Source organism: Helicoverpa armigera, chromosome 5 (genome assembly GCF_030705265.1).
Source record: "Helicoverpa armigera isolate CAAS_96S chromosome 5, ASM3070526v1, whole genome shotgun sequence".
NCBI classification, from domain to species: domain Eukaryota; kingdom Metazoa; phylum Arthropoda; class Insecta; order Lepidoptera; family Noctuidae; genus Helicoverpa; species Helicoverpa armigera.
Genome location: NC_087124.1, coordinates 7453212 through 7470104, shown reverse-complemented (window position 1 = coordinate 7470104; position 16893 = coordinate 7453212). Strand labels below are relative to the sequence as shown.

The following is a 16893-nucleotide window of genomic DNA, read 5'->3' as shown; positions in this document are numbered from 1 at the left end:
CGCCAATCATAATCACTAGTCTGAAGTGCTTAATAGGAATTGTTGTAAATATGCTTCGGTGGTCACGCGACGACGTTCCGGGAAGTACATCTGTTCTGCTAGATCGAGATATGCCGTACCGGGAGTATGTGACACGTGTAAATATTCGTCAACACATCTCTTCCGTGTGACTAATGGTCCCACTCTTGAATGTGAAGATAGCGGTTCTATTTTGACAGTTCCTAATGATCGAACACGCCGTGCACTAACGGTGTTATGATTGTTTTTTTTCTGTGCCACTAAGTTGAGCTAGACAACCGGTATTACTGAGAAACTGCAAACTAAAATATATATTTATTTATACATTTGTTAGATTTCTATGTCTTTTACGTAAGAGGTTCATATCTCAAAAAAGAAAACCGAACTGAGCTTAGCTTATCTGTGTGTCAAAAATATGAAATTTTCTAGAAATAGAGACATCTACTAGCATTTTATTTCGAAACATTTTTCATTGTTTGTATTGCGGATCAAAAACAAGCACTAGATAAGATAGGTTTGCTTTGCATTAATCCTGAGAAGTGTAAGTTGGCAGTAAATATAGTGCATTTATCTTGTTACGATGCTAACGACCAGCGCCGCCCACGCCACTTATTGCAGCATCTCTGGACTACGTACTTATGTACAATCTGTTATTACCATTGTGTGTTTATAGTACCTTAGCCATGAACTTACATATATAGGATGAAAACAAATAATCTTGAAAAAAAACTTTGATCCTACCATACCTACACACATTAATTGAGCATAGTTTAAATAGCTCTCCTAAAATTTTAAACCATGTTTTTCATCACTCACTACGTAATTTTTGAAGCATCTAATGAGAACAATTTGTAAACTATTTTTGACAAGGTTAAATAAATTATTGTTGTATGTGGTTGTTCATTACAATACATTAAGTGAACTATCGGCGGTCGTAAATAACAAAATAAATATTAATTTTATTTATGAGTCGTTAAATCTAAATAATGGAAAGTATAACTGCTGGATTTGTCATACATTTGCATACTGTATAAGCAGTTTAGCATCTTGATTTGTCATTACATCCAGTGAACATGTAATTAAATTAAAGTATGTATTTGTATCACGCAGTTGCATACATTTGTACGAATTAGTGTATGATCGCGTTTTATATACCACGTGGTCCTCAGTGACATGTTTTCACCACTGCGCCACCAACTACTCGTGGACTATATTAATTTTATTATAATATCCAACCACATAATTAAGGTGTTAAGATAGTTATTAATTTCTAACTACGTATCAAAGTGTTGCACTTGTCATAAAACACATGCGTAATATTTAAACTAAAGAATCCCCTTTAAAGAATAATGTATAAGACTCAATAATTGCAAATGCAAAGACGTAAACGACAGATATTAATTATGTAATTACACTCCATGCTCGTTAATTCTTTCACAATGTTTACAACAACACTGAGTGCGCGTCGTGTGCGGTGGTGGGGATGAATTTTCCGACGATAATAAAGTTACCATTCAATTCAAATCCACACACCTGTTTACGTTTTTTACGCGTAAATATCAATATTATGTAAACTATTTTTTTTATGTTTACATGCATATCATAAAAGGGCGGTGAGCTTTGTACACGTGTCATCGCCACGATAATTACTAATATATATTTTCCTGCGAACGTGAGTCGTTTCAGGTATGTCCGTATAAAAACGCCACAGAAAAACAAACACAAAGGGCCTTCCATGCATTTCCAATTTAAAAATACACATGTTGAAGATAAATTGCTTCCATACAAACATTAGATGAATATTTAATTTAGACTGGCGTCTATTATGTAAGTCAAAACAACATGTTTGTTTGTCCATCCATCTCATCAGTTTATGTTAATAAATCTCATTGAAATGTAACTTAATTGCTCTGAACATGATATTTTGATTTATTCTTGAATATTACTTCTATGTTTGTTGCAAGCATCGTGTAGCTTTGTGATGTTTTTTCTAATATTTAATTAATAATGATTGACAGATAAATAACATTCGTTGTGATATAACCTACCTATAAGTAACTTCTGTGTTGTTTGTTGTATGTTGACTTTAAAGGAAAGCTCTCCTACATGAAAATCAGTGACTCAACTTAGTAAAACTATTAGTAACTTATTTAACGCTGGCCTAATATGCGGTTGCTGAATTATTAACCGATTTCCTGCGGTTAGATAGGTAGGCTGCGCTCACACACCGCCAACCGCACTTATTTCACCGCACGCGCAGGATAGATAATTGCCCGCGTAATTAATTTCAATTACACTGCGATTGACGAAAGATTAAAATAGAATTTATCGCGTGTGAAACCCCACTTTTCCGTAGTAGAATGTAGAAAATGTTTTTTGCGTTAAGGTAAGCCGCCCTTTGTCCGTGTATCCTCACGTTTGTCACGTGGCCCGCGGCACATTGTCTTACTTTTCAAATATAATCGACTTTGATCTGATGATTGCTTGCCAATCATCCGCAACCCTACACGTGTAGCATCTCTTTTAAGTGTATCGGGTCACCCATTCGAATGCACGGTATTTTTAATATAATCAATGTGCAATGTAGGTACTAACTAGTCCGTTCCAATTAGTTCTTAGAATAGATTGATTATGACTGACTAGTTAAATGGTCTATCTTACTCGTATGATAGCTTGTTATACCTATGGAATTATTGTGGTATGCAATAAAAAATATGCGATAGAAATACAAACGATCATGCAAACATTTTTCGTTAATAAACTTTTTTTTATATAACTTGACATCATTTTTTCTGCTTGCCACTTCATTATATTTTTATATAAAATAGGAAAATTACAACTTCACGCTTGTAAATAATAGAACCTACACATTACACGGTATCAGAGCAGTGCAATCAAATAAATGTTAGCAATCAGATGTTAGTGACGACGCCGTGGTGAACAATAAGCAGTAGCGATCAGAGGACGGCGGCCGTGGCGCGCGTGTTGAAGGTCGCCGCGCGCTTCCTGCGTGCGTGACGCGCATGCGCGCCGACCAACACCACCAGCCACTCACCACTCATCACTCACTCATCTCCACGTATGCGACACAAGCAGGAAGCTCACAACAATCCCGTTACAGGCAACAAGTCCGCCAGATTACCGTAACACACAGGTGACCCGGTCGCTTTTTGTCTCCGCTGGACACAACCCATTGTCCAAGCTCTACACAACAGCCTAATTTATGTCAACGGCACGCTTTACTGTGTTGAGCAAACATGTCACAAACGCTTCATTTTATCTCCCGAGATAATAATTTATCATTCCATGTTCCGCACGAAATCTTAAAAATAGGCTAGTTAAGTAATATCTTTTCAGAGATCTGGAGACATCTCACTGTTCGTCATCGCATTTTTTGCCAACATATTCTGCGAAATCCTAAAAAAATATTTAATTCTCAGGATCATGAATCGTGACCAGGGTTAAAAGACTTTGGGTCGGTGGCATTGTACGTTAAAAATATTTTGTTTTTCATCACGTTGATCTCGTAAGGCTGCCGGTCGCCGCAAGCTCTGGTAGGATTGAGATACAAGATAGCATTCTCAAAACGCATAACAAGTAGGCGGATGACACCTTGTTGACAGTTAGATATGCACGCACCATAAAAACTAGCACAAAATACTTTAAATAGACTACTGCGGAGACGCCATAAAACTGAATGAGGCTTTATAATCCTTTTAATAAATATTGAAACATCAATAAAAGTAAAATGAACACGTCGAAGATTATGTTTCACCGGTTCATTGTTCTAAACATTCAAAGGAAATTTTCCGAGAGATGGTCCCTCGTCGTGCCTATGGGACACGCATCGAATTTTTATATCGCATTAATCGCGGCAGGTAGGAATGTTAAAAACAAAGAACATCACAGGTTCTTGGCACTTTCTGGCTCGGCTATTGTTCTCCAGCGCGGAGCCTTAGACAGGAGAATGACCCTCTCTATATGGATACGTTTATCACAACAGTACCTGTTTCAAATGACAGGAAATGCCTGGCCCATGACAATGTGCCGACCTTTAAAATCTTGGTTCATCACGTGAGTTAAGTACAACGACCTATAAATTGTGGCCGAAATACCCTGCATAGATACTGCCTCTTTACTGAAATACCTTATCGTGACTCTATCCGATGTTCAACGCACGACATTTGTCCGCCGGAATCCGTATCCTAGTAACGACTTCAGAATTTCAATATTTTGCGTGGCGATGCAGCGGAACATTTGCTTGTTTCATGTCGTTTTAAAATAAGCGTTTTGTCTGATATTCCATACATGGAATTAGATACGGAACTATTATGACGAATGACATTTTTATTGGCGTTATTAAAAATGTAAACAACACTGGCGTGACAACAACTTGATAATACTGTATAATATTTTATGGTTTTTCCCTGTCAGAAAATGTCGTATACTGTCAATTAATTAAGAATGGACTTGGCTATCGGATAATCACATGAATTGAACAGGTCTTCATGGAAACAGATTACAGAAACCACAGATTGATCCTGACTAAGCAGTTACAGCCTCGAAGACTTTGTTCTCATGAATTAAACAATATGTACTTAGAACTTGTTTTACGACTTCAGTAAAATGTTACGCCACTGTGGTGTAGCTCACCTTCGACATTATTATGAATCCCGTATCAATAAAACTCCATGCTGTATTCTTCACAAGCATGGTTTCGCAATTCATGTTATCGGAACATCGTTCATTGATAAATGCTCGAACGTAAGTATCATGTGTATGTTAGTTACTGAAACGCAGTTTTTCCTGTAAAAAGTTCCTGAGTTCAGGAGTGGAGCAATAACTATGCAACAAATATTTGATTTTTATAAATATTCTTCAGAAACGAAGCCTACCCTTCGTCATATTAAAAAAAATATATAAAATGCAAAAAATACTTGAACTTTATAAAAAAATACCCGCAAAGGCTGAAACATAGAAAGCGACCGCATATTGTAGCGTATTTAAATATGAATTATAATTAGCAATTGCCTTAAGTTCGCCATACTAGTTTCAACCGGGTCAGTGGGACACATAACCTTGACATAACCACGGTTTTTACACGGTATTTAGGACCTAATGAAATGTTTGATTGATTAGATTGAAACGTTAGTAATGCGTTTAACCCCGAATAAATATGGCTGGCTGTTATCAGTGTTATCTTTGCTTTATTTAATCAGATTAATATATTTTGCAAACAGTATTTGATAAAAGTTTTCTTTTATTATAAACTCTTAAAAACTTATGTATCTACTGCAGGTATATATTTTCACCGAGGTATGTATGTATAATTCTGTGGCTTTTCATGAGAATCCATACATAAATGCGACGGTTTTCCAAATACAAAGTCTACGTTTTTGTACCTATGGGTTATTACGTAAAATGCAGCTATTTTCCTTTTCATGAGTGAAACATTTATGAAGGTGACTCATAAATAATTATATAAAAGGTAAGCTCTATATTAGGGAATTAAAAACCCGTTTTTACCGATGACTGTGAGGCAGCAATGTGTACAAAATTATTATTTTGAGTAATTCATTTAATACTAGCTGTCTCCCGCAGTTTAACCGCGTTCCATGAAAATAACTTCCCGCATCCGAATAAAATATAGCCTAAATCACCAGGGATGGTGTAACTTCCCAACAGAGGAAGAATTTTTGAATCTCTTTATAGCTTTGTTTAGGGAAAACTTTAGGGAAAAACAAATAAAAAATCTTTCCTGTTAATAATATTAGTATGAGTATTGATTGATATTGAATTCAAGACAGCTTGTTAGAAACTATTTGCAATATATGACTGTAATAGGAATGGCCGCTTATGCGACATTAGGTTGTGGCTACATTGCGAAGAGCGGAGCGGGTTGTGAACAAAATCTGGCTACCCAATTTCAGTTAATTCTTTGCGAACAAATGTAATATTAAGGCAAAATAATATGCTCGATTATATGGTATCTGATTGAATTATTGCACATAAATCGTATAATATAAATATCACTTTATTATGATGGTTTTTCCTAATCGCCTCAACATACGCTCCGCTTATACATAAGTTGAGGCTGAATTTAGTAGCGGCTGGTACCTACTTATTGCGTTGTCGTGCGGTCGCTGTGCTCTATGACCTAGAACTTGACGGCGAGCGAGCTCAACAACTCGTCGTATGACTCAGGCGATTCCGAGAAACGATGAGATTTCTTTATATACACGTATCCTCTACAATCCCGTAGAAGTCATAATTCTTGTTGCACCAACTGTGACTCAACCGACAACAGTGTACACTGTCCCTTTTCAGAACCTTTTTTAAGGTACAAGTGATGGCATGTGTGATTGGTTTCATCATCGAGCAGCATATCAAATCCCTTTCATATTTTTGCATGCTGAATATGAAGAAACATAATTGTATTTTAAGACCTACTTATAATTGTAACCATATTTCAATCTAATAAATAAATTCTAATTCTAATTCATAGCTTTGATACAATTCCGTAGAAGTCATAATTCTTGTTGCACTGTGACTCAGTCGAAAACACTGTCCCTTTTGAGAACGTTTTTGAAGGTACATAGTAATGCCATGAAGCTGTGATTGGTATCGTCGAAGCTTTGTAGTTATCCAATTTTAATATTTAAATATTTTTCTAATGGTGTTGCTAAAAGTGAACATTCTTTTTATATAGGTATAAGCAGGAAGGTATTAGAAGTTATAAAGTGTTATACGTGTTTAAACCTTGTGAAAAACTTGTTTACTTAATTTATCTAACGGTGTACAAGTTCCAAGGACTTTTATCTCTACTTTTAAAACTTATTTCTTGTTCTATAAAAGTGTGTTATTAATAGCTAGTGAATTTATGTCCTTTATATACTGTTCTTATTTATTTTAAAAGTAATGTTAAGTCATGTAAAGCTTAACATCCGATCCACTGTGTATTTAATTTGTCACATCAGCTGTTCTCATTTAAGACAGTACACAATGCAATGTAAGCACGACTTTATCAATCATAAAAAACCTTATCATAAAAACGTCACAACGACACAGACATCTTGATAACTTCTTATTTAAAACAGCGCAACAGGACAAACAAAGTCAATAAACATCTCTTGTTCAATCCGAGATAAACCACTTCAAAATAATCAAATGATATCTCCTAACCGGTATCTCACCGGTACCGGATTCGGAAGAAGGATGTAAATTCCACGATTAGTTTAGTCATTGATTCATACACAACTTAGCGTATCTTAAAATACTATGTGTATGACGTCATGCCCATTGAAAAGTATAATGACCAATATCTTGCTACACCAATACACACACATATCATGTATGTGTCGCGAATGAGTCACGGCCCGTGTTAAACAAACGATATAAGAAGACAAACAAAATGTTCTGTGTCGAAGCGAAAGGTGAGCCACTTATCTCGGCTGGACTACCTCGTTTTATGAATGAACAGTTTACTATAACGCCTACGAGTGTGTTACTCTACCTAGTATGGGGCTCAGATACATTTTAATTCAGTAGCGCCGTGAACTGTGTTCCGAGAAAAGTTGACTCAGCGACCGCTGTGCGCACCTACGTATCATTTCCGATTCCAATGATAATAATTATCGATTATATACAGGATGTGAAGGAAACCAGTAATAAAATAAATTCCTTACTAATAAATACCTTCTTTGTGAGCGAGGTGCAATCAAGTCAGTACTATCGAGATAATAAATATGCAGCTACAATTACAACGTAAAATCCATTTCAACGCCAATATTTCCTAATTATTGCAGCAAAAGAGGCAAAAACGGACCAATTGAGGAACGTTTTTGTTTGAATGCAAAAAGAAATCGACTTACCATCGCCTTATCTGCTCCACCGAAGGTCGGCGCGGCGCTGCTCCTCGTGAGGAACACGAGCGCCGTGGTCGCCGTCCACAGTATCCTCAGACTACTCCTCAGGCTCACGCACGCCATGCTTGCCGGAGATATTCTTAATCTATTACTCCTAGATATGCTCATTTGATTTCTCCTTATAATATAGTTTTGTAAAAATTATCTAAAGGACGGTATAATTGTCATTACTCTTATGTCTTTACTAAATCTAATTGGTTTGTATTGTATAGTAAAGTTGTCGATATCTTCGAGCACCACGTTGATATGTTATCTGAAACAAGAAATTTGTAGCCATTATTATCGGGACACATGGCCAATCTCTTATGTAAAGTCTTCATAATACAGGTGCTTAGTTGCATTCCTAATTTGGTATATTACTGATAATGAATGTCTCACACATTTGGGCAAATAAAAAAACTGTTATCGGAATATTTTGTGTACATTACTTAAAGTCCATTATATTTTTTGTTTTATTTATGGTATGATGTTTAGGTTAGAGGTTTTTGCAGAGATCAGACACGTCATATCCGCGACACTGTTAATTGCTGTGAGTCAGTGGTCATCATCTGTTCACTTATGTAAGATGTTTCTGGATTATCAACGCGTACGACTTACATACATAATAATTATCATTATTGTTTTGTAAATAATTGGAATGAATCAGACAAGACTAATGACTATAGACATAAAATGCTCTGTTGATACATTTATTGATGACACTAATACGCATGTTTTTATAAAATTAAAACATCGCAATAACCTTTGTAAAATGCAGATTATAAGTTATAATCAATAGTATTTACTTGAACACTATTTAAAGCATTCATAGAAATGGGTTTGTAAGTCATTCGCTACTAAATGACCTACATATTTGCTAGGTGAGTTGCCGAGGGCTTGTCATCAAACGTTTGATATTGATATTATCGTCGTACTTATATGATAAAGTGTGAACAAGCAACTCAGAACACTCGGTAACACAATGTGGGGAACTGATTAGATATTCAGCTGTATTGCATGTCCGTGCCCAAGAGATTTGTGAATCACTACTGGTTTTATTGCTGGCGTAACTAAACAGATCTTACTGAGAGCTCATAAATTAACAATACTGCTCAATTGATTCGATATTGTGGATCGTCAAATGTTTAATTATTCATTTGTTTGACTTTGTTTTAAATAGTCACAGGATTTTATCTTATCGCTCTCATGTTATGACATAGGTTTGCTGCAGCGTTCCAAGACCGAAATTCCTATAATGGTTTAATTTAGTTAGCAGTACCTATTTATATTCTTTGTAATGAGAAATTTTAAAATACTTAAACAATAGACGTATGATTTTAAGTATGCAGGCTTGTTGTTTTCAAGACTTTTGGGAAGTGTTTAAAGTGCATTTAAGTAGAACTGTGCAACCGGTCGGCAAAGTACCGTCATTGCTAACCGGTTAATTCCTTACTGCACGGTCAATTTTATAATGATTTGCAGACCTTCATAAATTATGTTTCTTGCAATAAGCCGACGTAAACGTAGGTATGCGTTATAGTGCTCATGATAGATCCATTCACAGTCGGATAAGTATAAGCGTTACTAATATTATAAATGTGACGATGCGACTTTTCCGGAAAAGCGCGACACTTCCTTATAATAATCATTATATACCTATACATAATATACCTAAGTAAATTATTATACAGTAACTTTGTATGTGAGAAGGCCTGTTCCAGTAGTAGGACGATAAAAAGTCTGATGATAATAAAATATCTGTATAATAAAAACGTGATATACGCGATATCCCACGGGTCAATCTGTGCAAATGAAACCGAAAGCGCGGATCAAAGGTGTCGCCAGCAATGTTCCGCTCGCCGAAGCGTGTCGGCTCGGAGGTGACGCTGCGCCCGCGCCGGTTTCACCGACATTGGATTCGAATCTCTTACCTAACGTCATTAACTTTAACATTTTTTTTCAATAGCATCCAAACGATTGCAGACAAATAAAACCTAAATATTTTCAGTTATCTTAGTGTAACTGATTATATTTAATTACTGCTTAATCGATTTGACCCCGACAGTAGAATTGCAATAGATAACCCTAACTGATAAACATAATGACAAGATAAATAGTAAAATAATTGATTAATTCTAAGCGGTTCAGCAAGTGCTTGCTAAACTTTGACTTTGCTATGTGTTCAGCGTTCCGTCAACAAAAATTATGAAAAGTTCCTTATGTAGGTATCCTTCTTGCTAATATATTAACTTCTTTTTTTTCAAAACTGATGAATAAATTTTAAAAATATCGAATACAAATCTTTTATACCTACACAATAAATTCATGGAATCAATAACATATTTTCGGTTATTTAAGTAATGTATGCATAGGCACTAAGTAAATTTTTCATTAGTATGAATTGGTAATTCCAACAAACTCGTTTTAATACAGAGATGATTCATAATAAAAACATAACTCTAACCAGTTCGGTATTACTAAGAATTGATGGTTTTATGATAATTACCGACGTTTCGATAAATATCTCATATTATTTAATTTCACAGGAATTTTAATAACGTAAAGTATATTCTTTATATTTAAAGTTGAAACATATAAGGTGCCACGTCATCAGTAAGCCGTTCTACTCTCTCATAACACTGAGCTTAAACTTTAGCTCTTCCATCGTACAGAAATGAATATACCTTACTGGATCGAAAGCCAAGACTAATCATAAGTATTTTACGTTTAACCAGGTATTATTCAAGATCACCTGAATAGTCTTTCTCACAACATGGAATAAATATATCAGTACTATATCGACGCAGAACGATTGATTAATGGAACTACTAAATAAAACCTCTGACCAAATTATATCATACATTTTATGTGCTACCTTATAGGATACGCGGAATTTCGCAAGTAAGCCAGCCTTTAAAGTTCGCGATTGACATCATCGGTTCATCGTACATGAGTGGACTCCTGATGTCAACTTCTACTGAGATGCATCTCAATGAGTATGTATGCTGCGCCGTGTGGTCCCGGCTGACGTGCGCCCGCGTCGCTTCGCATTGACACGGCCGTGGATCGCTTCCTGCTTCCGGATCCTCGCGGGCAATACTAATAACTTATCATTATCGAGATATCATAGTGCAGTGTCGTTTATTTGCAATATTGTAGACATGTTAAGTTGTCCTGCAATATGGATGCCATTTATTATATTACCGGCAATGGTTTAGTCGATAGAGATGAGTTTGTTGTCTTATTATGAATTACATAGGTATTACTTATTTTATTGCAGTTGTTGTAGCCAATGTTGTATCATTGGATACAATTATTGAAATGTATTGAACTAAACTACACAACATATTGAATTCATATTGAAATACAGTCTTTCTGATCTAAAACTTTATACGTAGTTCTTCTTCTCTTATAATTATCGAAGTAGGTATCTTCCATCGCTATTGCCTATCCAACTATTCCTTGTCATCCATTCGTAGACTTACAAAGCAGTATAACAAATGGTGGAAACTGCCGAGGCGTGAGTCATTCAATGTTTTGGTTGAATACACGCCAGGGTCAGCAGTGAGTCCACATCACCCTTACGTACGTCAATTATTACGAATAAACAACAATATAGGTACAGAACATTACTAATGTACAGCTTAGCTCATAATTATACGTGAATGTTTAACAAATCTGCGGTTTCCTATGCATTTGCATATTACCTATTCGTATATATTTTTCCAATAGTATGTAAGAATTAAGGAAATGATTCCTCGGCGATTCGAATCTGTGCATTTGTATTCATCGCCTTCCTTTATTGTATAATGATTGAGTATTAATCACTGTACAAATAGGTGGGCACTGACTTGTGATAAAGACTATCGATGCACACATTTGCAATAAAGCTCTGAATCATGACTCGGAGCTTCACTTCAACAAAGAACCTTTTTACAAAAACTTGATCATCAATTAGCTTTTGCGTAAATTGATTCAGTGATACGCACTACATGATCTATAATAATTAATTAAAGTGACATCTCTATTAATCAAAACAATAACATTATTTATGGATAGACACAACAGCTATAGACATAATATAGTTAAGAGCTATATACATAATATACATAGTTATATCTCATTTATTCTAAAAAAATCTGCCTGTGGGATGGAGGTCTCTTTCCAAAAAAATAAAACAAATGTCAACCTTCGAACTCAGTGCGGATTTTGAGTAACTCATCTACATATTTCCAATATACCTACAAACTGAGATTATCATGATGCTCGTGTTAAAAAAACTATGACGCACCACGAAAGAAAGCTGCGAACTCGATACTAAAGTTTATGCGATCGAGCGGAGAAAGGTTCTTTCTGTACATAATTTGACATTGAATGTAAGTAGCGGCCACTTCATATGTATAATTAATGTGGCCGTGCTTTTACTTCAACGTTTCGTGTCAAGTTCGGCGGCCTGTGACTCACTGCGGTCACAGCACAAACTAAACGGACTTGTTTGTTTACTATATTACTTTGAGCACCCTTGTTATCTACTATATTGGGAGGCTCTAATCGGTCTAATTGAGGCCCTTGTTTAAACGGGGTTTTAGGCAATTTTTAGGTCAATGAAGCTATGGCATTAAATGGAATATCAGTGCAGCTACCAATTATTTAAAAAGTATCGGCGAAAGTTTTAAAAGTTGCTTGATCGTTGCTGTAAATGGTCTACTAACAGAGTTTTTTTATGAGAGAAGGTTAAATAAGAAAAGTATGAATAAAGCTCTTGGGTACTCTTGCTATTCCACTACATGTCATACATATATGTATATAGGCAGATATACTAAACGTATAATCAAGACACCTTGCATAGATTAAGCCTAAGTAAACTACTGCATCAGGGTCATTCAATTGGAAATATTTCTTTACTAAAAACTGAAAGTTTTCAGCCCAGTAAAGTACTACAATGTAATCAATACTTCAAATATATAAATGCATTCTTTATAAACAAGTACCTACTGTACACTAAAGGAATGTTTGAAGAATGAGTTCATACAGATCTTAGTGTTATCAGCTAGATAATGTTTACGTCCTTATCCACGAAAATTATCTGATAAGGCACCGCACGCACGCTTGGTTTCTTTCTTTCGAACACAAGTGCCAATCTTTTAATGTTTTGTGTGGATTGTATATGTTGCAACAACAAATATTTCAAAAAGAAAGTAAGTTTTCATAGATAAAAAGCATGCTGACAGATGCCACTTGAGAACTCAACAGTATCTCATCAAAAGACGACTTTATGATAAGTCGTTTTATTGCAGACACCATTATATTTCGAAAATGGGAGTCATATTTTCAGGAAAAACAGGTTAGCTTAACATAGCGCGTGTTTGAGTTATTTTCGTAAAGTGTTATCAGTTCACATGCGCGAAGATACGGAGGTCAGCGTGGTAGTAAGAAATAGTAGACCTATGACCCAGTATTGGGATAGACTGATAGTTTACTACGTCGGGCCTACTGTACCGTGGCAAGTTACGACAATGTCAGCTGTATGACCGTGACACCAAACCGGCAATACACCAGATTACAGATTTCAAATATTGCACAGATTTCATAGACATAGTGAATTAACTTTGCAAAAAGGAGAAGGGTCCATGATCAACAGTTAAGTCTTTAGCCTCTATTAATAACATCTAAGTCAAACAAATCATCATAATTATAATGACGAGCAATAGAATTAACATTAGAGATAATTACGGCGTGCGGTAATCAATGTATCAAGCGATCTGTCCTTTGTCTCTAATCACACGTGCAGTACAAACAAACACGGAAATTTAATGAACTAACCTGTTGGACTGGTCCAGTGCGAAGTTCACGCAATCCTCACTACTTGAAACGTTGATGTGCTCGTTTCACTAGTGCGATCCGTCTCGAACCTCTATTACTACCGAAATTTGTAAAATATCGATAAAAAATAGAGTCTATTCATGTATAAACAACAATCACAGAGCACTCTTAAGTCACCGAATGTCCCGCTTTGTTCACTTTTTTCTTTGCAATTGCACGAAATTTCAAAGAAAATGTGTTCGTCAGTGTGGCGGGAACGGCTGCGATCGTTGCGCCACCGCGTGACACGACCTATCGCAGTCCGCGAGTTTGGCTGAGTGCGCGCCGCGGCGCCGCGCAGCGCTTATATCGCGGCCGCCTCACCCGCCCGCCACGAAGCCTCCGCCCGCCCCTGCACGCGCTGCAACTTTACAGGAAAACTTTATGCGCTTTCGTTGAATACATTTACTTGTTTTTTATTACACTTACTTCCAGTTTCCTCAAATTTTACATGATATGCATGCATTATCAAGATGCATCGCAGGAATTTACAAAGTTCGATAACTTCTACTTAGTTGGTATTACTCAGAATAAATGCGTAAGTCTAAAACAGTAATGTTTTCGATACGTTTCATGCATAAAAATTAGCATTAACTATTTTCATCGCTTACGATAAAAAATATTTAAGGAAGAATCGAACATGCCATTGTGAGTACGAAATAATTTTCCATTCAAAATTAAGTTCACAAAAATAAAATTAAAATCTTAATTTTCCTGAAGAAAACTATTAGAAAAACAATCGAATTATAATTGAATTATCACCTAATTGAAAACAATGGGAAGAGAAAATGTTAGACCATAGATATAATTACATGTCGTTACATGCGACGTAGGATAAAAGGAAAATCACTGCTAAGGACTTAGACGAGTTCAATTACATAAGCAACAGTCGTGTAACAATTTTGCCATGACTCTCGATAATAATTCATTGGAAATAACATATTTTCCGTCAGCAAATATTTTGATTGTCCAATTAAAATTTTAAAAAATCATTATAACCTTAGGGCTAGTTCATACTCCCAGAATTCAGGCAACTGTACGCCTATGTATTTATTAATTCTCAAAAAATACGCAACAAGTGTACGTTACTTCCTTATAGAACATTACTTCTATGGGGAAATCCCATTCACATTCATACTAGATCAATTTGAGGTCGCTGAAGATTTTCCGTGAAAAATGATTTCCCATTAATATGTCAAACGAACGATGAAATATACTGGCTACCGCAATTATTATAATATTAAGTTCAGTAATTACATACATTATAGATGAATACATAAGTGGAACAGCTGTTTCTTGGTAGCAAACATTTGATGGTTTCTTGTGATACTACAGAACTGTTGAAATACCCGAGCTTCAACACGTGGGCTGGTTTAATAGTACAGTGCTGTGTATGAGTAATTGCTTCCAGTGACTACTGATATCTGAATACTCGTATAATATGACAATTTTATATTATTTTGATTTGAAACTAAACCATAAATGGTAAATATAAGATGAGCTTTTCAGAATTTTCATACGGCAAATTTTGAAAAACCCTAAGTTTATTCTATAAGTCACCTTCAATAAAGTCACATTGGTGAAAACTTCTAAAAGGTATAACCTACCTAGTCTCGAAATAATATGTTACCTAATAGACTTATATCGTGTTAGGTTGTAGCAACTAAACAAGAACCAAACAGGTTAAAATACAGGTATGTATGTGAACACACATGTTACACAGATAGATACCTATATTTAACAAATGCATGACGAGGGTGTTGCAACGTGTCGCTGCACTTATAAAAATACACTCTGATAAGAGAAAATTAAATCAACAGTCGCAATAACATAAATACATTGCACCATATGTGGATGAATATTCAACAACAATACTACTCGTGCAGTGATCGAGTGATCGCGACTGTACCACGGCGTACTACCCTTTATCGCATGATCTCCTTCCTACGGAACCTTGGTGGTTTTACTCCAACGACTTATCCTACCTTGAACATGTCTTCTACAAGTATTTTTTTTTTAATTTTAAAGCTAGAATTATTCAAAGAAAACCCCTATCTAGATTTTCTTTCTAACCACTAACCACAATTTTTCGTTATGGCTCATACTACACAGGTAAAAGCACTGGTCAAACCTGATTCATGGATATAAAACAATCAAATGTCCATATAAATGTATTGTGCAACAAACATATTCTAAGTAATATTGGCCATTGTGCCCCTTTCCCGGTAATCAGTCAGCTATCGATACTTCAGGCAATAAGGTATCGGCGGAGTTACCTCATGGGCATGACAATAGCGACCTTGGGAAGACCTGATGACAAAGCCATTGTGTGCGGTGACTAAAGCTCGAGGGTGGTGAGTTGGTGGTAGCTTCCCTCAGCCGGTCGAGTCGAGGTGAAGGTCACGGTTACCGTATTGTGGCAGCGTGGAGTCATGACTATGTGCACGCCGCCTTTGATGCCGTGCCAACTTTCTTTGTTATAATGTGGCAGTATTGTTTATTGTGTCACCTAGCTCTGCGAAGGTTCAGATAATTTACATTATGTTCGTAGTGTTTTGCTCACGGACGGTTCTGCAGTTCTTATCTAGGAGCCTTTGTAGGGAAATAAGGAAGCGACATGTGGTCTGAAATGTCATTCAGTTTTATAATAGTCACGATATATCATTGTAGTTTTCTGCTATTGCATTATTTTATTTAAGTTATAAAACCTAGTTTCACCCTTAAAAATGATATGTTTACTTTAGCTGAATAAGCAAGAATTCCTAAGATTGACAGAATTTACAATTCTGAAATTATGTCTTGACAACATTTCGTCGAAAATCTTCATTCCCTGTCCTTGTTATAGAAACGACTGAGAGTTCGTAAATTTTCCTTCGAAATTCTTAAAAGAACATTCTAATATTCGTGCGTAATGTACTGCAGACATTCGTGACATTCAAGGAAACATTCTAATTCCTATGAAAAACTGAAATTCCTCAAGGCAAGCACAATAAAGCTGTCATGAGTTTGTTCTAGGAAACTTTTGCCGAATAAACGGGGCTCCGATCGAGCCTGATTACCATGGAGGTCGGTGATTCAATACCACTGAGCTCACTCACACACTCACCCG

At 35.9% G+C, this 16893-nt stretch overlaps 1 protein-coding gene across 1 annotated transcript in view; it reads right to left on the bottom strand.

Moving 5' to 3' along the window:
* The window catches only part of LOC110371693 (matrix metalloproteinase-14), a 29144-nt gene extending 15046 nt beyond the window's left edge, over positions 1–14098 (bottom strand). Inside the window, 2 exon segments of the mRNA XM_021328057.3 lie at positions 7890–8196; positions 13746–14098. Coding sequence (XP_021183732.3) covers positions 7890–8051 — 162 coding nt within the window. The 5' untranslated portion in view covers positions 8052–8196; positions 13746–14098.
* Between the last annotated feature and the right edge of the window lie 2795 nt (positions 14099–16893).